Source organism: Ambystoma mexicanum, chromosome 5p (assembly GCF_040938575.1).
Source record: "Ambystoma mexicanum isolate Mex_15411 chromosome 5p, UKY_AmexF1_1, whole genome shotgun sequence".
Classification (NCBI taxonomy): domain Eukaryota; kingdom Metazoa; phylum Chordata; class Amphibia; order Caudata; family Ambystomatidae; genus Ambystoma; species Ambystoma mexicanum.
The window spans coordinates 306,389,952-306,416,471 of record NC_090930.1 but is presented as its reverse complement, the minus strand read 5'-3'; the positions used below and the strand labels follow the sequence as shown (position 1 = coordinate 306,416,471).

At 47.8% G+C, this 26,520-nt stretch overlaps 1 protein-coding gene across 6 annotated transcripts in view; it reads left to right on the top strand.

The window, feature by feature from the left end:
* Window positions 1-26,520, top strand: part of MTMR1 (myotubularin related protein 1) — a 1,542,631-nt gene that overhangs the window by 600,908 nt on the left and 915,203 nt on the right. For all 6 annotated transcript variants that reach the window (XM_069612748.1, XM_069612750.1, XM_069612749.1 and 3 more), the window contains one exon: window positions 2,433-2,540. In XM_069612748.1, the coding sequence (XP_069468849.1) occupies window positions 2,433-2,540 (108 nt within the window). The remainder of the gene's footprint in view (window positions 1-2,432; window positions 2,541-26,520) is intronic.

The window sequence follows — 26,520 nt, the reverse complement described above, 5'->3', positions numbered from 1 at the left end:
TTGATGGAGTGCTATACGTACCAGGGAATCCAGGCCGATATCTCGTTTCAATGCTGTTATGCAGATAGTATCATACGGATTGACTGGAATCCTTTCTGTGCGGGCTTATCTCACCCAGTCAGGATGGTGGTGGTACCCGATGAGTGACCAGAGGAGACAATTCACCCAGGGGGTGGATTAGGTCAGCCAAGATGCAGAAGGGTAGAGTAGAGCTAGGTCCTTGAGAGCCTGATGGCAAACGAGGTGATCCGCAATGCGGCGGATGCCAAATGGAATCTAATTCCCAATGGTGGAAGCCTGGGTGCAGAAAGAAGATCCCTTATCGTGGTAGATTTCATGACTGGGCTGACGAGAAGAGTGTTGTGCCTGAACTCGGGTTTCTGGTGGGCCTGTAGGGCTTGGGTTTGTGTTGTAGATATTCTGGTCCTTTGTTGTGCAGTGCTCGGTGGGTGATGAACATTGCCTTGGGGGGGGGGGGGGGAGAGGGAGTTGCTAGGGAGCTTTTTTTCATTAAAATCTTGCTTTAAAAGCTGAGAATACAGGGTGTGGAACTCTCTGTACCCCTGTGAAAGGTGAAAACAGGTGTAGTGTAAACCGCAACATGGGGATGTGAACAGGTACCAGCTGTCCTGGTGTACATTGATACAACAGAAAGCAGAGTAATGGTTGACATCAATACAGTGGGTAGCTGATGGTGGAATGCATGACAAAATTGTTTTGTGATTTGGTACCAAGGGGAAGGATGGTAAATGGTACCAAAACTGCGTTGATGGCATGAAGGTTTTGTACAAAACGATAGGTGGCCATCCTTCACAGGGAGAATGGGAGTGTAACAGGGACTTCTTGTTGGGACTATTATTCCCTGCTTTAAGACTGACTGTATTAAAGGGGCAATCCCTCCCTCTGCCCTTGGGCATAGCTGGCATAGTGGAATCCTAGACAGTCGCTTAAAGGGATTGAATCGTATTCTGAGGGGTTGTGCATTATGAATGTGCCCTACTTTTTCATGTGAGGCCCATAAGCAAACGGGGACCTGAAACAGTTTGAGCTCGGAGGATGGATACATGAATGTATTTAGGGTCCAGGGTTGGGGCAGCATATGCTGCAATCTTCCTAATATGGCTTCAGTATTGGTAGCAGAGAGAAAAAGGAATACTCCATCAGGTGTACAATAAATGATGCAGTTCAGTTTACAGAAAAGATCCTGACCTAACAAATTAACTGTCACAGAGGGGCTTAGTATGAGTGCCTCTGTCAGTGATGGGACCCAGTGACGCAGATAAAGGTTTAGTAACAGGATGCGGTACAGGTGCGTTAGAGATGCAACACCAGCAGTAGTAGTGGAGGAAAGGGGAATAGTTGGAAGCCTTTCAGATCATATAGACTTACTAGCGCCGATGTACGGAAGACATGAAAAAAACAGCCCTTCTATAAAAACTGCACATGGGTTTTGGGGGACTCACTTCAAAGTTATATCGCAGGCTTTAGTAAAACCTGTCTTTGGGGCGCTAGGCACTGCATTGTTTGGCATGAAAGCTGACACCCCTGGATTGGGACAATGGGTGGATCCGCAAGCCTGGACGAAACATTCTGTTGGGATCAATTGGGGTATTTGTTCCTCCAATGATGCCCCAGCTTAGAATAGTTAGAAGCTGAAGGATCCATAACCTGCCTCCTGGAAGATTTGTAATGTGCCTCATTCACTCCGACATCCCTGGTAAAACCTTCAATCCCCCTCCTACTGGGATGTCTACGCTTAGAGGTTCTACAACTGCAAGGCCATGAGCTTGTTCTTCCTGTTTTTGTTGCTAAGCAAGGCAGTGGTTTGCCACCACCACCACCACCTATTCTGATAAGTGCTTTGTTTTCTACCCAACATGTATCCTTTTTTAGCATATGCAGTTTCAGCAATAATCCCTTGAGAAAAAGCATTGGCGACAGCTTCTTTTGCAGTTTCTGTTGGTTTTAATGTGCTTGAATGCTGGGTAAAAACTACATTGATTCTGGTATCCCGCTGGAGATTCTCCATTATTCCGTTTGCAGTTATTGATGTTTCACCAAACATGTCTTTTAAATTTCTTTTAAGGAAAACTTCAGTGATTGCATTTAATGGATCCTCTCTGAAGTGTACTAATTCTGCACCTATTTTGGGATCAGCTACTGGCCAGCCACCTTGTTTAAACTCGCCTCAGCAGGCGTAATTGCATGCATAAGTTAATTCATATCAGACATGTGGTTGTTTTTTGCACTGGAACACCATTTCAAGATTTATATTTTATTACACTATAATGTTTGTGTTTTTATATTGAACTGTATCCAGTTATGACTGTATTTATATACACTATGAATACAAACAAGATAAAAAATCTTTTATTATCAGTAAGACACATAAGCAGTGAAATGTATTAAAATAATTGTGTTCAATTTGGTAGGATCCACATTTTATTCTTGATGTTCCCCTTGGAGTGATCAGCAGAGTTGAAAAAATCGGAGTGCAGTCTCATGGAGATAACTCATGTGGCATAGAAATTGTATGTAAGGTATGTACTGCATGTCTACCACATTGTTGGGCTTCACTCACTGTTTCCTGTGTAGAAACCATTCAAGGTTAAAAGAAAACCTTTTAAGTAGATTTAACATCATGCAGCACAATGAAGCAATTAAAGACTGGCATGCACAGCATCAAAGAAAATACCAGTTTCACGCCTTAGTATCGCTGGCAACTCACCTCTGGTTACATCTAAGATATAGGTGAGCATCGACATAAAAGTTTGAAGAAATCTATTATGGTTATTTTTTTAAGTAGAAACAATTGAACATATTTTAAAAATAAGAAAATGTGAATAAAGCGTGCCATGAATTGAAACTTATGTTGTATCATTCATTAACAGGTCAAAGCTAATATATTGTATCATTCATTAACAGGTCAAAGCAAAAAAAAAATATATTAATTTAAAAAAGAAATCGGAACAGGAATGCCATATTTAATAACGATTTTTAATACACACTATTATGCATATTATAACTATTAATACTGCAATAAATTGATGATTCACAATTTATTTGTTTATTCTGATTATCAATGACATTTTCTGTATAGAAGTTGGTGCCGATAACACAAATAAAAATAATTATTCTAAATAGTACTTAATAATTCTATTGGGTTGAAGAAGTGTGTTTTGTGTGTGCATTCCCACTTGATAGTGGGCTTCACAATGAAAAAGGAATGAAAATAATGTGAAAACATTGTATATATTCTCGTCTGACCTGATGTCCCCCTAGGACTTGCGAGCTGAGCTAGGCGATTGGGAGTAGCACTCAGAGAATGGGAGGGCGCTGTTTACACCTGTTTAGTACAACATGGACAGAATGTGGCACAGTGTTAACGTTTAAGAAGGCAGTATGCTTCTGGATGGCAGGGACAAACTGAGTAGCGAAAACTGCTATACAGCTAAAGCTGTGTGCTGAAAGCAGATTGATCTGATTTAATGCAACAATGTTATAATATGCTTGAAGAAGGTGCAAGTTGCGTGTCCGAAGTTCACTTTTGTGTTTATTGAATGTTAATAAAGTGATTGAAACAAATAAAACATAGTATATTAGCATTAAAAACACTTAGTCTAATTGGATGTGTCACAGATGGCCTTGACAACTAGCAGAGTCTCCATGAAGATTCGAGGGTTTTTTGATTTCCCTATGCAACTTAAGAAGTGCAGATTGTTCAAATATGAAGTGACTGGTCGATGATATAAGTAGATTGTGCAGTATTATGACTGGCAGATGGATCCATTTTCAGACAAGTGGATCTGTTCAATGGAATGCACCGGGCTGGAAACGTGGGTTGGCTTGCTAAGGGCCATCTCTTGATATCTCTCCCTCTCTTTCTTATCTAGTGTGGACAGTTTCCTCCCTAGCCCAGGCATCCTTCAAATCCAGGACGGTATCTAGTGATTGGTAACCCCTACTGTCCAACATCTTGTCTGGCTGGTCGAGATGGCCTAAAGGCAAAGCCTTTTCTGTCTAACTCTAAGAACAATCTAAGTCATCCCTGCTCCAAGTTCCCCAATGGTTTGTGACTTCCAGAAACTCAGGCCTGATTTGGTCTTATACTGTGCTCTAATGTTCCTCTTCCTATGTTTCTTGATTGCTCTCCTGTATCTCCGCCTATTCTCCTCCCTCATACTTCACCTGCCATCTCTCCTTTCTCATTCTCTAGCGCTCTGATGTTCTTCTCTCTCTCTATGGTGGACTTCCACCCTCTGTTCTTGCTCCCTGATACTCTCTCTCTCCGTCCCTTCGTCTACTGTTCTGCCCTCTCCACACTGCTACTGGTCTGCCCTCTCCACACTGCTACTGGTCTGCCCGCTCCACACTGCTACTGTTTTGCCCTCTCCACACTGCTACTGGTCTGCCCTCTCCACACTGCTACTGCTCTGCCCTCTCCACACTACTGCTACTCTTCCCACTACTCTGCCCTCGCTGCACTACTGTATTCCCCTCATCACACTACTAATTCCCTCCTCACCACACTATTACTACCCCCCCTTGCTACACTACGCTCCCCTTGCCACTCACTAAACCCTTGTTCACTATCCACACCTTACTAGACTCTCTCTGCCTATCGTACCACTACCTTCAGTAGGAAGTTCCTGCTTCACTCCTCCCTCATCTATGGTCCCACTACTTTCTTGCACTCTCTCAACCCTTTGCCACCATACACACCTTCTCTCTTATTTCCACTCTATATCTTCATTTCTCTCTCTCTCTGCTGTTTACATAGCCCCCTCCCATACTATACTACCAACACAACACCGAATTGGTGCCACTCTCTATCACAAATACCTCACCTTCACTCTGCTCAAATTCTGTCACCAACTCGCAAGCACTGTGTTCCTCGGGCCTTCGACCGCCTGGTCTCTCGATCCACCTCCTGGCCTCACTCTTGAAACACCCACTCTACCATTCCTTTATACTGTGGTCCTGCTGGCCCTATTCCCCCCCCCAACCCCTTCCATTGGCTGCTGCGCTCACCTTGCTTCAGGAACCAATCTGTGCCTGCCTTTTCCACAGGAACTGTTACACAGGTGAGAGGCTTTAAAAAAACCTCTACGCCCTCCCCCTTCTCCAGAAGGTTTTGGCAACAGTCTCTGGTCTGGTAGCATCCAGTGACTGATGCTGCTCATTCTCCCTGTTCCTTTTCTCAATTATTGGTGAGATTTGTTGTCAATCTGATTTGTGTATGGTTTCTGTCTCTCCTGTCCCCTTGCAGTCGTTCCCCACTCCCTTTTCTTTTTCCGCTGGCCCCTATTTGCCTGGAGTCCATATGGGGTTGGTAGGTCGGATGTTGAGTTTCTCGTTTCTGTTCAGTAGGGAAATTCCAAGTCCGTTTCCTGGCTGTTCTTAATTTCATTCCCGTGGCTCCGGTCCGAGCTTTCTTAATGGCTGCCAGGTGCAATTTTGGTGTTGGAGTTCTGAAATTGAAATGCTTGAACATTGGTCAGGAAATGTGCTGGTAAGTATTGGGTGATTAGAGCGCTACCAGTGGTGATATTTATGGCACTTTCTGCATCTGGGATTGTGGCGGGGGGCTCTGACATTGGTCTTTTTGAGTCTCCTGCGCCAAGTCTAGAAGGGTCCTTGTTCACCTCCCGCTTTACAATGTAATGCCCCCATCACGCATTCAAAGCAAAGGTTTAAAGATTTGTCTCCATTCTGAACATCTTCATCCAGTTCAACAACCATAACCAAAAGGACCCCCTGGGTAAATAACAAAACTACAAACGATACAAAAAGGAAGAAGCAATAAACTGAGGTCTGATCTACCCACTACCTACCAAATACAAGCAGCAACAATCCACAAACAGCAAATACTAAACCTTAAAGACCAGGAAAAATACTAATCAAAAGAGGACACCCACTCAAAGGAACACAACCCAAACATGCCTCACCACAACAAAGACAGAAGCCAGAACGGACAACAGAAATAAGAAAACCCAAACCACTTGTGAAGGCACCGACCAGCTTGATCCCACAACCCCGAGAAACTTGACAATAAACATCTCAAATGGCCCGAGGAGACATACAAATAACAGCAAAGACAGACTACATTGCTCGCTACCTCTCCACATACAACAAGGTGGCAAGCAAAAACGGCACAGCAACAACGAACTGACAGCCAACAAGCAGCACAAATTCAGACCCCACCAGGACACCAGACACAAAACGACAACTAATATACTATCCCAACAATATGACTTGGAACTTTTTTACAGTCACTCTTAGACCTCCGCGACTTGATACAACATGATAGAATTACAGTGTCGCACTGATGCGTGCAGAGAACGAAGACAGAGTTCCCCTACTCTGTTTGTAGTAAGTGAAAAAGGTGGTTTCTGCACTCATCTATTACTGCGCCACAAGGAGTTCGGTATCAACCAACACCAATTTCTCTTAGTTCATCATATATTTATTTATTTGATCGCCCATAAGGATTATTTCTATTTGTTCGCTGGCTCTCTTTTGCTCTCGAGTTGCGTGTTCTACCAACATCTCCAACATCCGTGTGGAGCAGGCACCTACATTTTTCTCCCAGTCTTCTGCAAGATCCTGGTCATCATCTTTGTTAAAATCGGGAAAAATCAAGATCCGTAACCCTCTGGGTATTTGTTTCTTGCTGAGATAATTGAGTGAGACGATCTCCCAGTATTTGTCTATTTCTTTCCGGGAGATTCTTTCTAGCTTGATAAACTTATATCTCAGGTCCTCACGTTTCGGTGTACTGGTTCCAAATGCATGTACATTGCTTCCTTTAGGTGTGAACAGGTTACTTGCTTCCTCTTCTCGGTTTTCTAGGTATTAAGCCATTATATTCAGCTCAGATCTGTAGTCCGCGCGGTGAGTGCGACACTGTAATACTATCATGTTGTATCAAGTCGCGGAGGTCTAAGAGTGACTGTAAAAAAGTTTCCCAAGTCATATTGTTTTGAAATAATCACTCACCGCGCTGACTACAGATCTGAGGTGAATATAATGGCTGAATACCTAGAAAACCGAGAAGAGGAAGCTTCCTCTGCACACCTAAAGAAATTAGTTTTGCCCTTTTAGAGTATGCATAGTTTGGCAGGGAAAACATTGGATCTCCAACATTTTTCACTTCTAGAAGTATTTTCAGGCTACCCTTGTCCTCCTCCTTCCTCCTCGCTCATTCCAGACTGTCTCCTCAATTCAGTCCTGGTGAGCTGCTAATGATCTCTGCCTTAATGCCAGCAAGGCAGAGATCGTCCTCATTGTGTCACCCACTCCCACTTTCCCACTCTCACTCTTGCCGGCCTCCCTTGGTACTCCACCCCGCAACCCCCCGCCCCCGCCGGTCCCTCAGAGTGGCGCAAAAAATCTGGAGATCATCTTGGATTCTACTCTCTCCTGCTCTTCTCACATCTCTGAGATGTCCAAGATCTCAATACCAGCTGCACCTCCTCAGAGGTACTCTACCTTTTCGCATTTTCCCCTAGATGGTCCTCTCCAGGCTGGACTACTGCAACAGTCTTTCTACTTCTTCTCTTTGACCTCTTCAATTTATCCAGAACAGAACCACAAGACTTATCCTTGGCCTCAAGCCCAGGGACCGCAACACTCTGGCACTGAAATCACTCCACTGGCTCCCCGTGGCTGCAAGGATCAAGCTCAAGTCCTTCTGCATAGTCCACAAGGCTTTCTGGGGTCGGGGCCCTTACTATCTATAACACTCTTCCCGAATACTCTCATTCTGGAGCCCTTCGCTCGGCGTCCTCCACCTCTCTGCGGGTGAGCCGTTTTTCTAAACAAAGATTTGGGGGTAGATCCTTATCTTCTGCAGGTGCCTCCCTCTGGAACAGCCTCCCTGCTGCTCTGTCTTGAACCAGACCTCCTTAATTTCCGGAAACTACTTAAGGCCTTCCTTTTCTCGGTTCCATGTGATTTCATTGCCTGCTGTTTCATCGCCAGGCTTTTAAACGTGCATATTCCATCGAATGTGCTCATGGTTTGTTTTTGGGGGTGGGGCCCAAACACCCCACCCACACTTATTTTTTACTATTGCCCACCCGCCCAAAACCTTATTTGCCCTTTCCCACCCCCCTAAAAAATTCGATGAGCACATACAATGTAATGTGCATGTTTAAAAGCCAGGCGATGAAACAACGTTGTACCCTTTTCTCTTCCTCTTTCTCTCTCCCTCTCCCCTGCTAACCTCATGTCTCCTCGCTTCTTTCCCTCCTTTCTCTTCCCCAACCTGCTCAGCTCGCTGACTGGTCGCCTGGTGCACCTCCAGAGGCCTACAGGTCCAAGGTTCCCCCGCCAGTCCTGCACTTGCCTCTGGGCCTCTGTTCTTTGATTAGCACTACTGCATTGTGCTCCATGAGAAGGGCAACCACTCTGCACTTAACTCTGGCCGCTGCTGGACTTGGCGCACTTGTCCCCCTCCCTTGCACTTCCTGTATCTGCGCACTTGCACAACCTTGAATGTACTGGGCCTAACAAGTTCCTCTGTCCAGACCTCCCTTTGTCTCCCCTACGTAGCTAGGGCTAGCACTGTATTTTATTGTACTTTACCCCCCCCCCTTTCTCTCCTCACTCCTTGTCTCGCACTTATACTAGTAGATATGCCTTTTGCCTCGTATGCTAGTTCTTGTTCATTTGGAATCTCCAAGGCCTACGAATGACTGCAATCCCTTGGTCCCTTCCTGCCTCAAAGCGCTTTGAAGCACTTCACTTGTGTATAAGCGCTTTACAAATAAACAATTACAATTTCCGGGACGCCTGTACAGCGGGTAACAAAATCTGAGAATGTAAATCGTGCCATCTTTATATTGCATTCGCCCTCTGTCCCTAGCCAATTGTAGAATGGTGTGTCCATCCCTATATTTCAGCAATCCGGCTTTGATGGGATGTGGGGGTGCTCCCAGACTGGATTTTGTGTTCGAGAGGTGGGCCCGCTGCACTACATACAAAGTGGAGAACCTAACTGGCTCAAACATTTCCTGTAGTTGTTTTGCACGAAGACTTGTTTGGTCTTGACCACACCAAGAATGCAAATATTATTTAGCCGAGAGCAACTTTTGAGGTCTTTATTCTTTGCAAGAAATGTTTTGGTATAGTTTCCATGCTTTGCAGCTTTTAGGCAGAATCCTGTGCAGTGCCCTTAGGGACCACTACACACAATTAAGACTACAGGTGGCAATACAAGTTTTACCTTTGGTAGAAGCCTGTACTACTATGTCAGAGTGGTAGCAGTGGCGGAGCAGCCAGGCTTATCTCAAGAATATATGAGCAGTAGCAGAGATTGCACAAAGGGACCACAATTACTGTGACTCGAGCAAACACTGACTGAAGGTTTCAGGTTAAAAATATAAGTACATTTATTTTTAAACCATTTGTTATAAACACAACACTTCTATTAAACTCAAATAAAACCCACACGTTAAATATACTACAACTAACCAATTCACTTTGTACAGTAAGTCTCAAGGTAAGTACCCTGTGTTTAATGAACCAGTGTTACGAACAAAACACCTTACCGTGAATACGATTGCGATCACTTTTTGACAGTTCGGTCTACTAAATAAACGCGTATCCGTGACATGAAATGCTACCGGGGCAAAAACACATTTAGCACCTGAGATACCCAGAGGGAGTTGGAGGCAAAAATCACAGGCAATATTTTGGTTAGGCAGACAGAATCGAGAAACGCTCAGAGATAGGAGTTCAAAAGTGAAAGGGCCGGAGCCAGGGTCGAAAGACACCGGGGCCTGTTGCCGAAGATCACACAGTCCGACAGTTCACGATTCAACATAGCCAAAAGTACTCCGATATTGTTAATTTTCGGAAGCAAAAGTTATAAGCAAGAGGGACGACAAGGGCAATCCTTGGAAATGAAGAAAAGAGATTCACCCAGTTTCCTCAAGTAGAACACAATACCTTGTTCCAATGGTGCAGCTGGTGCCCTGGCAGTTGTTCCTGTTGGTTTCCCGCAGACCACGATTCCTGGAGCTTCGTTGTGAAGGACGACGTCTGAAGGGGGTCTGCACCACACAGGGATGATGTCGGCACAGCGACGAGGAATAAAAGGTGCGCTCCTTAAAAACAGGAGAGGCTCTTGAGGTGGCTATCCGGACCGCTACAGCAACGTGCAGCACATTTCGACCAAGGAAGAGGATCCTCTGGCTGTGGAAGATGAGCTGGTTATCCCCACCAAGCTCAAGGTAAGAAAAGTCCGGACTGGATCTTCTCTGAGTCGTTGAAGGGAAGATAGCTCAGGACTGCAGCAGGGCTTCACGGAGACGGGGTAGTTGCAGCAGCCGTCGTTCTCTCTGCTTCTCTTCGGTTCCTTGTAGTTCCAATGGCGACTCTCTGACTTCTAGCCCAAGAGACCTGCCTTTTATGTGGTAAACCACCCTTCACACAGCCTGGCTGTCAATCACCCAGCAGGCGGGTTGTCCAGCCCGGACAACTACCCTGGCCAATCATGACAAAGTGCGACTTGGGTTTCCTAGGATACCATGTGCAGGGGTTCACTACACCACCTCCTTCACATTCAGCCCACCTAGACACCCAGGCGCCTTGAGGAGGGCTCCTGAGCAGAAGCCCGCCAAAAGACAGTGAACGAAGAAGGCGAACCTAGTTTGCCGCGCAGAGTATAACACAAGAAGGACTTTAACAAAAAGAAATGGTGAATCAAACCAACCAGAGCCAAAAGAAAGACTATTTGGTCAAGCGGGTTTATGTTCGAGGCTAATATAATCAAGAACAGTAACATGTTTATATAATATAATCGCGGTAGAAAAGTTTTTGTAGATACCACTGCCACCAGCCAAGTCTAAATGTTAAGAGCGAAACAATGCTATAGGAGGTACAGATAAAAAGGGATACGAATTAACCCTTTCCAGTACTCCATGGAAGATGGGGTGTACTGGATCTGTGGTAGATTGACTAAAGTTAATGGTAACTTTACGCTTTTCTGGGGGACGGTAGTCGCCTCAGAAATGGAGTCGAGGGAAGTCTCAAAGACAACCCTGTGTCACGGCACTGAAGGTGCTGTGTGACACACAAAAAGAAGAGGGCTACTGAAGTGGTGTACTTCAGAGTCCACAATCACAAAAACGGGTAGAAAGACATAGCAAAACACAGGTAAGAGTGTGGGAAAAGCTATCACTCTTACCAAGTGGAAAGAAATAAACTCCAGAAGTCCAGCAAAGCTGCTGGGGGGCTCACTAGGTCAGGCAAATTAGCCATAGATGAGAATTCTCCCTAACAGCAGCTTGGCGTATATGGACATAGAGGAACCTTCATTTGATTAGATTCTGTTTTCAGCTTCTTCCAATCTGGTGCTTTATCTAGCCTCGTTTTGAAGTCAGCCTTGTAATTCAGGGGTCCATTTTAGTGTCCAGTTTAGTCATGACTGATTTGAAGTTGAAGCAGTATCTCTTTAATCTTCAGATCATTTTGATATTCATTGTTGTTTGCATCATCTGGTTGATCCTGTCCTTTTGTCTGTCCTGCATAATCACAATGCATCTTTGGCGTTCCTACTTAGGTAAAAGTTGACTTGGGTTGTTACTTGTCATGTTTACCAATGATGGGGCAAATCTTGCGTGCCTATAAACTCGGGTCTGGTTTGTCAGAGCAGTTTCGTCTTGTATCAATTTTCTCTTTGGAGCCTTAGTAGAGGAACCAGATCCTGGAGTCAATAAGGAGCTCCTCCAACCCCATTTTACTTGAGCTTGATTTATGTACAATGTATATGGGGGCCGGACGCAAACCTTCATTGGAGGGACTAAATCCTATACGAGTGTTCAGTTCTGAGCACATCAGACTTGTGGCCAGAGTTCAGCCTACCTCATCAGTGGGTCTTTGAAGCTTAGACTGTAGACCCGTCCTGAGAGTTAGGTGAGCAGTCATTTTGCTGCTCCTCCCCTAGCTCTCAAAGTGCTCACGTCTGGTGACGACTGCATCCAAGGACCCATCAGCTGCGCAGGCGTTCTGCACGATAGTCTCGTTTTTGGCCACAGCACAGCTGAATCTTAACACTTAGAAAAGCTTATAAAGTGTGGAAAACCAGTGACCACATGAGGATATAGTATTATAAATGATTGGGCAAAGTAGGCGTGGCGCTCAGAAGAGTGCATCGATCTTGGTCGGCTTCAGGATTACCTCTTCCCCTGCCCCTGGCACGTTCCCCTAACTTAATAGGAAGAAATCTCTCCTAATTCTGGTAGCTAAAGCGTTCATGGCGATTACAGAGTGGAAAGTGAATTGGAGCGCCATGTAAACACCATCATGGAGGCAGTCAGCAGTGTACTGCAATCGCAATCATTTCATACTGACGAATACCAAGCTCATGCCCATCTGGGACATGGCCAGAAGCAGTTATTCCATTCTATCCAATTGAGCACTTTGTTAGCCCAGCATAACCTTAGCGATGCTGTGTTAATTGGTTCCTCACCAGTGTCAGCAGCAGTCTCTACATATTGTCACGTTTCAACGCTGTACAAAGCCACACTGTTGATGAACCCAAGTGATGGTACCCACTTTAGCCTCCTTGCGGTCGAATCTGTCATTTTTAGGCAGATGGATGATTAACATATTGCAGAGCATCAGAGGCACCTACCCCACATTAGGTGACTCCTGAAGCGTGGCATGAGCCAGCTCAGTCACTGATGCTTCTCGCAGCTTGAAGAACTCTGCTGGGAACCCATGAGACCCATCAAGCTCCGGCAAAATGCCCAGATCCTCGCACAAGGACCGGTCTTAACCAAATGTCAATGCCCAAGGGGTGTCACCATGGGAGGAGACCCAATGCCCTTTCCATCGCCCTCGGAAGGCGACGTCTTCTGAGTCCACATCGAAATCTGTTGGCCACTCTTCGCCTTCGATGTTGAAAACCAGTTTGTCAACGACCAAACCTCACTCCAGGTAGTCTACCCCAAGGCCATCACTGCCGCCCAACAGCACGGAGTCAACGAACACGACTACCTCACCGCAACCATCAAGCAAGCAGTCAACGACCACGACGAAACAGTCATCGTTGATGAAGACGTCAACGACCATGACAACTGCGTCATCGAGAATCTCTTCGATGGCAACTACGTCCATGGCTGTGATACCCTCGTCAACGACACCGTTGACAGGCAAAAGTGTTTTCTTCCATGCCATTGTTACCACTGTTGGGGTGGCCTTGCTGCCGGGTTCTATTGTGTTAGAGCCAAGTCTCTCCATCAGAGGTGGAGGAAGCAGAGGAGGAGACAATGTCACCGCTGTTGTCATCAGCACGCAGGACACTGCCTCCCAAGCTTGACCAGGCTACCTCCTTTACCCCTTCCGCATTCAGCTCAAGCCATCAGTCTACCGGAGCCATTGCTGCCTAAACAAAGACAGCAGACATTTTATCTACACTCACCACTCTGGTGGCAACCTTGCAACAACGGCTGCCTGTACCGGCCCTAGTTAGAGAGCTTATCAGGTCACCTCGCACTCACGTCCCCGGGCCAATCAGGGAAATGGATGACATTCCTTGTCCCCCAAGGAGGGGTAAACACCAATCAGTTTTGCAGAGACTTGCAGATGACGGGACAGACACGGATCCCGACAATGGCACTCTCACTCACTCTCACACACACTCTCGCACACACACTCTCCCACACACACTCTCCCACACACACTCTCCCACACACACTCTCCCACACACTCTCCCACACACACACTCTCCCACACACTCTCTCTCACTCTCTCTGTCTCTCTCACACGCTCACACGCTCTCTCACACGCTCTCTCTCAAACACACTCTCTCAAACACACTCTCTCTCAAACACACTCTCAAACGCACACTCCCTCAAATGCACTCTCTCAAACACACTCTCTCTCAAACACACTCTCAAACGCACACTCTCTCAAATGCACTCTCAAACGCACACTCCCTCAAATGCACTCTCTCAAACACACTCTCTCTCAAACACACTCTCAAACACACACTCTCTCAAATGCACTCTCCCTCTCACACCCTCTCACACCCTCTCTCCCTCTCACACCCTCACACCCCCCTCTCTCTCACACACCCCCTCTCACACACCCCTGTCTCACACACCCCTGTCTCACACACCCCTGTCTCACACCCCCTCTCTCTCACGCCCCCCTCTCTCTCACACCCCCCTCTCTCTCACACCCCCCTCTCTCTCACACCCCCCTCTCTCTAACCCCCCCTCTCTCTAACCCCCCCTCTCTCTCACCCCCCCTCTCTCTCACCCCCCTCTCTCTCACCCCCCCTCTCTCTCACCCCCCCTCTCTCACACACCCCCCTCTGTCACACACCCCCCTCTCTCTCACACACCCCCCCTCTCTCTCACACACCCCCCCTCTCTCTCACACACCCCCCTCTCTCTCTCACACACCCCCCTCTCTCTCTCACACACCCCCCTCTCTCTCACCCCCCTCTCTCTCACCCCCCTCTCTCTCACCCCCCTCTCTCTCACCCCCCTCTCTCTCACCCCCTCTCTCTCTCTCAGCCCCCTCTCTCTCTCACCCCCCTCTCTCTCTCACCCCCCTCTCTCTCTCACCCCCCTCTCTCTCTCACCCCCCCTCTCTCTCTCACCCCCCCCCTCTCTCTCACCCCCCTCTCTCTCTCTCTCTCACCCCCCTCTCTCTCTCACCCCCCCCCCCTCTCACACACATACCGTCTCGCTCTCACACACCCACCCACTCACTCACACACCCACTCTCCACTCAGGGATTCACCCCCTGATGAAGTAGGGGCCATCCACGTGCTCCTGTCCAGGGCAGAAACTATGTTCGGCCTTGCGGCGGAGGAGTATTGAAAGGAGAGGTGTGCTGTACCAGCAAAGGAAATCTGTCATGTCTATCCAGCTGTTTGAAGATGTCTTGGAGGATGGCCTAATCACCTTAGCGCATAAGTAAAGAGCCCCTGCGAGCGCTGCTGTCTAACATAGCACCCAACCCACGCCAGACTCCGTTGTCACACCGGCTGCCAGAAAAAGGTTAGCTTACCCATCATTCTGCTCTGTCCCCCCAGACAAGGAAGGCAAACGCCGGTAAGAAGATCATTACCACTGCAGCCATGACTATCAGAGTGGCTAATGCAATGGCCATACTCTCACGCTACGATCACTAACTGTGGTACAAGTTGGGACCCTTGGTGGAGTTCCTGCTGGAGGACAAAAAGCAAGAGACCTTGGACATCTTCCATGAAGGCGAATTGGCATTGCGGTCTCTGTCGACATCGCCGATACTGCTTTTCGCCAGCTTGGGAACACAGCGGTCCTACGCAGGCAGGGTTGGCTCAAGGCCACACATTTTCGATCCGAGGTTCAGTCCAGGGTTGTGGATATGCCCTTTGACAGATTTGCCCTTTTTGGGAAGAAGGTAGATGAGGCCTTACAGTACTTAAAAACAGACACTGAAACGGCTTGCTCCTTGGGCACACTGCATCAAAGGCGCCAGTTCTTTTGTTCAGGAAAAGGGCACCATGGCAGGACTTTGCAGGATAACCGCACCAAATACCAGTCTTCCTCCTCTTACAAGACCCCGTATTCATCAGAGGACCAGTACAGGAAAAGGTCCCAGTCGTATAGGGGTGTGGTAGAGATCATGGACTGTCCACCAGGCATTCCTCCAGTGCACAAACCATAGCGGTTGTGACACCTCTTGCTTTAGGAAGTGCGAGCTCTGCAGCAGAAGGGCACAGTGGAGAACTTCCCAGGGACAAGCTGGGCACAAGTGTCTACTCCTGCTACGGAAAAAGTCAGTGCGCAACAAGTCAGTGGGTTGGAGGCCCATATTAGATCTGAGGGTGCTCAACAAGTTCCTAAAGGCGCAAACGTTTGGCATGGTCCCGCTACAGTAGGTGTTGTTCCAGCTTCAACAAGGAGATTTTTTGGCATCCCTCGACCTCAAGGATGCCTACTTTCACATCCCTATTCTCCTCTCAAACTGGTGATACCTACGCTTCGTGGTGGCAGGAGTACATTATCAGTTCAAGGCCCTTCCTTTCGGTCTGCTCTGCGGGTGTTTACCAAATGCCTTGCACCAGTTGCAGCTCATCTGCGGCTCACGGGCGTTCACGTCTACACAGATCTAGATGACTGGTTAGTTGGGTCCCCCTCCTATCTGCTGGCAGAAGCCAACACTGCCACCACCATCCAGTGTCTACAACAACTGTGTTTCTCCATCTTCCCAAAGTTGTGCCTGGTTCCATCGCAGCAGGCACTCTATCTCGGAGCAAGACGCGATACCCAAACCTGCACTGCCAGACCCTCAGACGAAAGGGTAGCAGCTCTTCTACATAAGGTGAACTGTCAACAGTGCCCAGGTAATGCCAGTCTGCAGTTACAAATTCCTGCTGGAGATGTCATCATGGATCCAGTTGGTCACCAACTGCCGGTTACACATGAGACCGGACCGGTTCAGAAATTCCTGGATGCCTGCTGGGTCCAAGCCTCTGGATCCTGGCATGACCGCATTGTTCTAACAATGGTTTTCAGACTGAGCCTTTGGTGGTGGTTAGTGAGGGAACATCTGGTGCAGGGCGCCCTTTTCAGGTTACCGGACCATTAGACTACCGTCACGACAGATGCTTCACTGGAGAGCTGGGGTGCCCACTGTCAAACCCCACATCAGGGGCCTTTGGTCGGAGAAGTTAAAGAGACAGCACATCAACCTGCTGGCGCTACGAGCCATTTTTGGGGTCCTGAAGTCTTTTGGGAAAGGTGGTATGGATTTACACGGACAACAAAAAGTTGATGTTTTATGTTCACAAGCAAGGAGGAACAAGGTCCCCACAGCTTTCCAGGGAGGCCCAAACCCTGTGCATTGGGTTCTACAGCAGCACAGGATTCTCATTCCCCTTCATCTACCGGGGATTCTGAATACCATGGTGGACTCCCTTAGCGGGGAGTTATGTGGGAACTGCGCAACAACTATCTTCACTTATTTCAAACGTGCGGAACTCCGAAGATCGACCTCTTTGCCACCCACAACAACAGTCACTGCAAGACCTTTGCCAGCCTCTTCCCCCATCCAGAGAGCTTGGGGACACCTTTGCGTTTCCATGGGAAAGTAAGTTTCTTTATGCATTTCCCCCGATTCCTCTGGTGCCTCGAGTTCTACACACCTTCAGACTGTATCATTGCAAACTGATATTAGTGGCTCCTGCGTGGCAGAGACCGTTCTGCTACCCAGACCTCCTTGCCCTTGCGTCAGCAACACCAATCAGGCTGCGCCCACTCCAATCGCTGCTTTCCAGGAATCAGGGAGCGGTACTGCAACACGACCTGGCCTCCAAATACAAAATACAATCTGACGACATGGCTCCTTTCTTCTTGGCGTTCGGGGCTCTGTCAATTCCGCAAGATTGCCAGGTGATCCTAGCCAGGGTTAGAGCCCCATCCACCTTGAAATGCTACAAGAGAAAGTGGAAACGTTTTCAAGTATGGTGCAAAAGCCAGCGACTGCGATCTCCGACCATCCGAACAGCAGAACTGTTGCAATATATGTTGTCCCAGGCTCAGTTTGGTTTAACGTATTCTTCCATTAAGGTGCACCTAGCTGCGATCTTCAGGTACAACCGCGCTGCAGGGGTGCCATCCCAGTGGTCTCACTGGCTGCTAAAGGAGTTTTTTCGCGGAATGTTCCGGTCTTTTCCGCCTGTCCGTTTGAGTCCATGCACCAAGCATCTATTAAACATCTTTCCTAGAAAATGGTGTACTCTGTGGCCATAACTTCGGCCAGGCGAGTGGGTGCAATGCAGGCGTTTTCCGTAAAATTGCCCTATTTGAATGCTGTTCTATGTACTAACCCAACATTTATGCTGAGGGTGCCATCTGCTTTCCATCTAAATCAGCAGGTGGTTTTGCTTGTATTCTTTGGCACACCAATGTCTCCAGCGGAGCGAACACTGCACATGCTGGATGTGGTGCGCGCCCTCAAGTACTATGTGGGGTGTACTAAGTCATACTGTACAACGGATCAACTGTTTGTTGCATTTGGACCTTCTGGGCTAGGGAAGGCTCTCAAGTCCTCCATTGCAAAATGGATTGCTGCCTACATCTCATTCTGCCATCAGCTAGCCGGCAAACCGCTTCCTGGCAGGCCCCAAGCTCACTACCAGCGCAGTGGCTGCAACCACTGCTTTTCTCTCTGGAATTCCGCTGCCTGACCTCGTGCAGCCACCTGGAAATTGGTGCATACGTGCACCAGGTTCTACTGTGTCGACAGGCATTCTGCAGAAGAGTCTAGAGTTGGCCAATTTGTTCTGCAGAACCTTTTTGCGTGGGGTGGGTACGTTTTGTAAGGAACTCAAGGGTGTTTGTTAAACTGTTTGTGCAGGTTGGAAAAACGCCTAATCTAAATCTAAGATGGGAGCAAGCTACGACCATCAAAAAATAAAGGCGGGGGCGCTGTTGCGCACAAGGAAAATGGCCCCCTAGTTTCAGAGCTCCTGCCCCACCATACTATCCTGCGCTACGTTATCCGCTCCAAGGCCGTCTGGAAGACAGAAAACCTGCGTGAGCAGCCGCCTTGGTGTTCGACCAAAGCCAGGGAAAATCCAGACTTATTACTGCATGGGATCGTCACGATATACCCGAGTGAAAATTCACCGACCCGCAGCACTGTGTCGGGCCGACACATAGAACCAAGTAAATTCCCCCGATTGCCGTGGATGCTGTGAACTGCGAGTCGCAAGAGGGCGGAGCTTGCAATGGCAGTTCGCGCCTAGCTCTGACATACGGCTCCCACCCTTGGTACGCTACGGGACGACAGCGCCTGATTCACGCACTGAGTGCTTGGGCTTGATCGGGACCTCCCGGCTGTGGACGCCCGCCGCCCCCCGCCACCCAGACGCTGCATCAACGGATCTCCCGGGGTGAACTGGCTCATCCGTCTGGTGCCTGGGCCCGATGGCAGCGCGTCTGTAAATGCCCTTAAAACCAAGTAGTAAGAGATTGTGAGATACGGGGGTGAGGTGTGCAGTGCGACTGACAGGCCGTGGGTTTATCTCCTACCCATACCGTGCCGCGGTCTAGCGACCGAAGCACTCCTACGCTCTGGGTGCCCTGGTGGGCATACTATACTGGCACACACGAGGTCTGAGGGTGAAGAAAACTACCGATTAAGCTGCATTATACGTGGGTGAACGAACATTGATATTCAAGCGGTCACGATATAATGAACATTGGTAACCACGCACATTACAACTGTGTTGTGGGGGTCCTGACCCCTGCGGCGTACACGCACGTTTTGACTGGCCTGAAGCGATACTGCTGATCGTTACGGCGGGCACATCTAAACTTCAATATTTCGCATTCTGAGGCGGCTACAGAAACATCCATCGGCTACTACATCGCCTCCTTCTGGGTAGCTGAAACATACAGATAAAACCCTGTGACACTTTGGCATTCGGCGGGGTGGTTAAAAGTCGCGAGAAAGCACAACTGGGCGCTGCATATGTGAGAGGACACAAGTCACTCGTGGCAGGTCCGCCCTGGAGACCTAGCACTTGTTGGGGTTGCAGGCATATTCATATCCCGGCCATTTCGTGCGGACCAAGACCATCCTCTGAAATCATAGCCCTAAAACGTCTTTAGAACTACAATTAGGACAGACACGCAGTCCTGTGCCGATATGGGGGAACCAAACAGAGCGAACAAAGCCTCCAAAACCCCCAGCAGTAAAAAAAAAAAGGCCCAATGGACACATATACCAGCACTTCAAATCAAACCGTGGCAGTAGAGGTACATCCAGAGGCCAGAGACCAATCTAACTGGCGAACTTGAAAGTGCAGACCGAGAAGATAAACTGGCCACATTAGTGCAAAATGGGTTCCTGGCAGTAAACACGAAGCTAGATTATATAGTTGCCACTATAAGCTCCATGAGGGCCAAAATAGACAGAGAGCGCACGTGTCACAGAGACCGAAAACAGGATAAGCGCGAATGAAGATACTATTGCCCATCACAGACGAGACATTACCCATATCCAAGAAACAATAAGCAAACTACAAAGCAAGTGCGAGGATCTCGAATCTAGATCGAGAAGAAACAACGTTTCAGTGGTCGGCGTGGCGGAGTCCTTTGGGAAGGGCCAAATGGAGAACCAAATCGAAGAGCTGTTCAGATCCGTGTTTGGGCTGGAAGCACTCTCAGAACATTTCCTGGTAGAGAGAGCACACCGCACCCTAGCGCCGACACCCAAGCAAGGAGGACCGCCACGTACGATAATTGCACGTCTCCTCAACTATAGAGATAGAGACACAATCCTTTGCTTGGCGAGAGAGGCTGGAACACTGCAGTATGAAGGTAATCGCATACACATATATCCAGACTTTTCCGCCTCTGTTCAGGTGAGTAGACGATCATAGGAACCAGTCAAACTCCTGAAAGCACGCCAGATCACATATGCCTTGATGTTCCCGGCCAAAATGAGGATTCAGCATGCAGGAAGAGCACTCTTTTTTTTGAAAACCCGACTGAAGCCTTGACCTATATAGAGTCCTCTATACCCCTTCCTCCCAGGGGGGGTGGGGAGGCAGACCGGCGCATGAACAACAGACCCCGTCCAACTGATTAAGATATATGTTCTATGCAGATTTGTCTAAGTTGTCGGATGCCTTTGTTGTCTGGTCCGTGGCTGGCTGACACTGCAGACTGCCCCATAATTTATGAACAGGTGGGGCGGTGGGAACCGGGATTGGCGGTCATGTGAGGCAACATGACTTCCCCTGGAATGCTCCACAAGTTGAAGTGGGAACATCATCAAGTTGGGGGTGACGATGAGGGAGGGGGACCGGTTAAAGGGCATGGAATAAGTTGTTGTTGTTGCACAGATTTATGGTTTCAAACGAGGAATGGGCCCCATTTTATGGAACCCAGTCCTGGGGTGGGAATGGGAGAAACAGGTTATTGGTTAATGGTTAAACAAGTGGTCTCGGAGAGTCTGGCACGATCCATGTTATACGAGAGGTGCATTATCAAAATGTGTGCTGTCATCTGAACATTTCCCTTTAAGACGTTGGTGACGGACTGAGGGTGAGGCCACTGTCGTGGAATGTTAGGGGTCTGAATAATCGGTCAAAAACTAAGAAGGTGGGGAATTACATAGCCAGACATGTTGGCCAGATTGTTATGTTGCAAGAAACGCATGCTATGGATACTAATAATGAATGCATATTGCCCCGATGGGGCAAGTCAAGGTTTTACACCAGTTATTCATCCCAGTCCAGAGGGGTCATTACTCTAATACACCCAAGCTTGGGATTCAAATTGGAAGGCCAAAACGCAGACCCCCTTGGTAGGTATATTTTTGTATGGGTTGAGATTACAGATCAGCAAATGCTGCTGGTTAACACATATGATCCGAATATTGATGACCCAGCCTTCTATACGAACATATACCAATTAATCGCTTCAATTGATGCGACTACTCTATTGTGGGGAGGGTATTTCCATGTTGCTCTCGATCCCAGATTTGATAGATCCAGTATGATCATAAGGTCGCCTAGTAAAGCTGTTCTTACTCTGAAACACATCCTACCTCAGCTCTCCCTTGAGGACGCCTAGCAGGTGCTACACCCAAACAGAAGGGGATGCACATACTACTCTTCGGTTCATGATTCTGAGTCCAGAATTGACTACTGGTTTGTCTCCCCTGCTGTAATCCCTGTGGTGCAGTCATGCGAAATACTGTCCCGCACACTGTCTGACCATTCCCTGGTAGTGATTGAGGTTAACTTGCATAACTGCCCCATACCTGTCAGAAGATGGGAGAATGCCCGGGGGGTTGCTGGGCGACCCTGGGGTTGTAGAAGGGCTACACACTGAAATTGCAGAGTTCCTAAGCAGAAACATAGGCTCGGTCGACAGATACTCCACGGTCTGGGAGTCCTTTAAGGTATGGACTAGGGGAACCCTGTTATCGAAAATCGGTGGGGCTCCTGAAGGGGGTCCGAGCTGAAATAACCCAAACTAAAAATAAACTGGGAGAACTTGAGGAAGCTTATACTCTTACACAAGACAAGACAACACTAGCCGAGATACAGACACATCTCCAAGAATTTAGAAGGCTGGCTGCTAGGGAAGTTCAATATATGGCGGCCCCGGTCTGCACCCGTAGATATGGCGATGGTAACAAAGTTGGTAGGACGCTGTTGAATTTATTAAAACAAGATAGACACCCTAACCGGATCACGAGCATACAAACGCCGCATGGGGAGGTCCTTCTGGGTGAGCAAGAGATCAATAGTGAGTTTGCTAAATACTATCAGCAACTATACAGTTACAGAGGACAAACACTGAAATTAAATCATACTTGGAGACACTGATGATGCCAAAACTCCAGGAGGAGTCCCGGCTGGCACTGGAACAGCCTGTCAATGCTGAGGAAATCGCTGAAGCGATTAAAGAATTGGCATCCAATAAGGCTCCGGGGTCAGACGGACTGGGAGCGGAATTCTACAAGGAGTTCCGCGAGGAGCTAGTGCCAGTGCTGTTACAGGTACGGGGGGTAGCCCATCAGAGCAACATACTGCCCCCATCGATGAGAGAGGCCATAATAACTGTACTCCCTAAACCCCGTCGCCCACCACAGGACATATCGTTCTACAGGCCTCTTTCTCTTATAAACACGGATGCCAAAGTATTTGCGAAAGTGTTTGCCAATAGGCTTTTACCAGCAGTCCCGAAACTTGTCCACCCCGACCAAAACGGGTTTATCGCCGCTAGATCCACGGCCCTCAATCTTACATGACTTTTTGGTATCATGGCACAAATAGACCCGGGGAGAAATGCAGTGGCCATATCCCTAGATGCCGAAAAGGCCTTTGATTCAGTGTCATGGGCTTACTTGTTAGCGGTACTGGAGGCATTTGGGATCGGCCCTAACTTCATTAGGTATGTGAAACTATTATACACGGAACCTGGGGCACGAGTGCTGACCAATCGATCCATCTATGATTTATTCCTGTTGGAGAGGGGCACCAGGCAGGGATGCCCTTTCTCACCCATACTGTTTGCATTAACAATAGAGCCAGTGGCGATTGCGGTGAGGCTTAGACACTCAAATAAGGGTATAAATCTGAAAGGCTCTACCTCTAATCTCCCTATATGCGGATGACACGCTTTTATATATTCGTGAGCCAGAAAACAATATTGCACCCATTATGGCAGAGATTGAGGAATTTACTGCTCACTCCGCATACTCCATAAATAAGGCCAAGTCGGAAATATTCCCACTTACACCGGCAACCAAATGCCCCAATGCCCCAATTCTCTGTGGACTCAAATGGTCTGAACAAGACGTTAGATATCTGGTGATATTTGTCTCAAGAGATAAACATACGCTATATACAGATAACCATGAAAACGCGCTACAGGCCTTAAATACCAAATTGCTGCTATGGGACCGCCTTCCAATATCATTGCATGGAAGAATCGCGGTTCTTAAAATGATAGTCTTACACAAGCTATTATATCTCTTCATTAACATCCATATATGGCCGGTTCGACCCTTCTTCAATGAACTTAGATCAATGGCGACAACCTTTCTCTGGAATGGGAAGACTCCAAGAATAGGATGGGAAAAAATGGCTGAACCATACTCCTCGGGCGGCATAGGGGCACCTGATTTTGAACTATACTATTATACTGCCCAAGCCCAATTCTCGAGATACTGGTATGGTGAAACCGATGGTCCCCCCCACGTGGCGATAGAAGAACTCACCACACACCCCACGAATATACAGTCTGTGATTTTTGACACACATTATAGAGACACATGTGAGTTTAACCCAGTGAGCTGTACGGTCGGTGCATGGAGGGCTATATTTAAAAGATTGGGAGTAGAGTCCCCCTATAACCCAGAGGTTCCCCTCTGGAATTACCCTGACATACCGCCAACACATGATAGCAGCTTGCGCGAGGCTTGGGATCCCAATGAGGAAATGAAACTGGGTGACATGTTCATCGACGGGAAATTTGCGACCCTCCAGGACGTCACTGGGGTATTGGGAGGAAGACCACTTAAGACACTTCAATACTATCGCATGAGATCGGCCTTCCAGAAACACTGGGCACTCTTCCCGGAGGAACCCCCTACGCATCCATGTATACAGCTGGTAACGTCCAGAGACAGTCTGGGGATCTCCAGATTACATGCTGCGGTCCAGACACATTCCCCCACGACTAACCTGCTTAAATATAAATGGGAGAGAGATCTACAAGTCTCCATAGATGATAAAACCTGGGACAGATACTGTTTGCTCACCAAAAGGGTTTCCTTGAACGGTGGCCTACGCCTAATCCTGTTTAAAATTGTAAACAGACTACATTACACTCCAGCCAAACGAGCCAAATTTGCGCCAGATGGGTCCGGGGAATGTCCCAATTGCAAAGCACGTCGGGCTGGTGCATTCCACATGTACTGGGGGTGCCCGATAGTGGCAGGTTTCTGGAAAGAGGTGGCGCATATGCTAGAAGAAATCACACAAGTTCCCCCTACACTAACCTTGCAGAAATACCTGTTTGGAGACCTAGGCAAGTGCTCTGAAAGGGTCAGAAGATTGTTCACCGTTTCATGTGCAGTGGCCAAAATATGCATTTTACAGCAGTGGAAGAGTACTGGACCACCCAGCATGAAACATTTCCTTCGGGAACTGACATATGTAAACAAAGCTAAAGAGTAGTTTGTCCTCACCCGCCCAGCGGCAAGCAGACCGAAAGATATATGGGGACCCTTCAGAATGTACTTGTGTGACATGATTCCTGATGATGACGAAACTATGTAATCTTTAACACTATGATGAGATGTATATCATATGATTTTACTACACTGTGAAAACGATGTAACGGTGCTGTGTATCTTTGTGACCACTAATAAAAAGAGTTTTAAAAATAAATAAATAATAAGGCTTTCCTAGTGGCGTCTTGTCAAATAAAAGGGCCTTTACTAAAAAAGCATATTGCCAATCCTTACAACTAAATACAAAAAGAATGTGGGATAAGATTCACAAGAAAGAAAGAGGTGTCCACAAATGATACGTCAGGATGTGGTAGCTGGAGGTCTCCCTTCCCCACGTTTTGAGCACGGGACAAGGCGGGATTCCTGAACAGAGCACACTCTCAAGCTTTCCCAGCAGGAGACGATGGCTCCATTTTCAGCTATCAGGACCTTCAGTGGTTAAGTCCCTTTTTATATGACGTCACTTGCCTCCGAGAACCTGATGTGTTCAAAATAAACAAAAAAAGTTCCTTTCCAATTGTACGTGGGTTGATGACTTTTCACGCCTGTGTTGCCCTCTTCCGGGCTCGGACCTCTCTCAAATAACAGCCTCCCTCCACTATGGCTTGCACTCCAACAATTTCACCTGTGGCATTCACAAGCCTTAATGTCTTTGTAAACCGTTACTCTTGCTCACTCTTGCCTTTTTCACAGTTCTTTCTATTTTCTCACTATGCAAGATTGATCTCCCTTGGTTTCCCAATTTACGTGTGGGTAAAAGACTTTCGACTGTACAAGGGGTTTTGCTAGACCCCTATATGACCACTTTGACCTTCTTTCTTGCGGCTCTCCTAGGGCCTTCTGTTATCAGTAATTTTAATAAAACAGAGGGTGTCAACCAGAGTGTCTCAAATGAGCACCCACGTGGTGCTGGACCTTTCTGCAGCTGGTTTTCCCTTAAAACGTTAGCAGTCCTTTGGACTTCTTAACTTGTCTTTTGCCAGTTTCATTCAACATAGTTTGGTTTCTTAGCGGTTCTCCCCTCAACTCACCGGCTGTGATGAACCGCTTGGCTCTCCCAGTCCTGGTTATTGGTGTAGGAGGGCTCCGTGTACCGTTGACATCTGCTGCAACACACGCTGGCTATTTATCTGCACTCTTACAATTCCATCCACGTAGGTTTTGCAGGTCTGGGACGGAAAGGGCAAGGTTGCTACTCTCCTTGGCACTCCTCCGGTTCTCGCCGCCTTTCTCCTCCTCTTGAACTGCCATGCTTGGATAGCTTTCTCGTGCGGTCTGCCTTGCTAGTCGTGTGCTCTTGTGCTCCAACTTTTATCTCTGTGGGGAAGGGAAAAGACCGTCAGGTGTGTGTGTGATTCTGGTCAATTGCCTGACCCTTGTGTTGGGACGTGTCAGGTAAACGGCTTTAGTGTTAGTCGTCGTATTAGAAAGTGTGTCGAAAAGGGGCAGAGTATCTGAGTATCCTACGTGGTAGGCTGGGGAAAATGTGTTCTAAGAAGTGGGATAGCGCCTCATCCATCAGTGTCCGGCTTCCACTCCCAGAGTACCCCTCATTCAGGTGATCCTCCTGCACTGGTCCAACCCCAGGAACTTGATCCAATAACGATGGCCATGCCGTGGCCTCCTGGATGACAGATTCCTGGGGACTAGTCGAGGAAACACCTTCAGGTTTCTCTGTCTCCACATGTAAGTTATGCTGGGAGCTTGCCTCCACCCATGGGTATTATTGTAATACTGCTTTGTAAT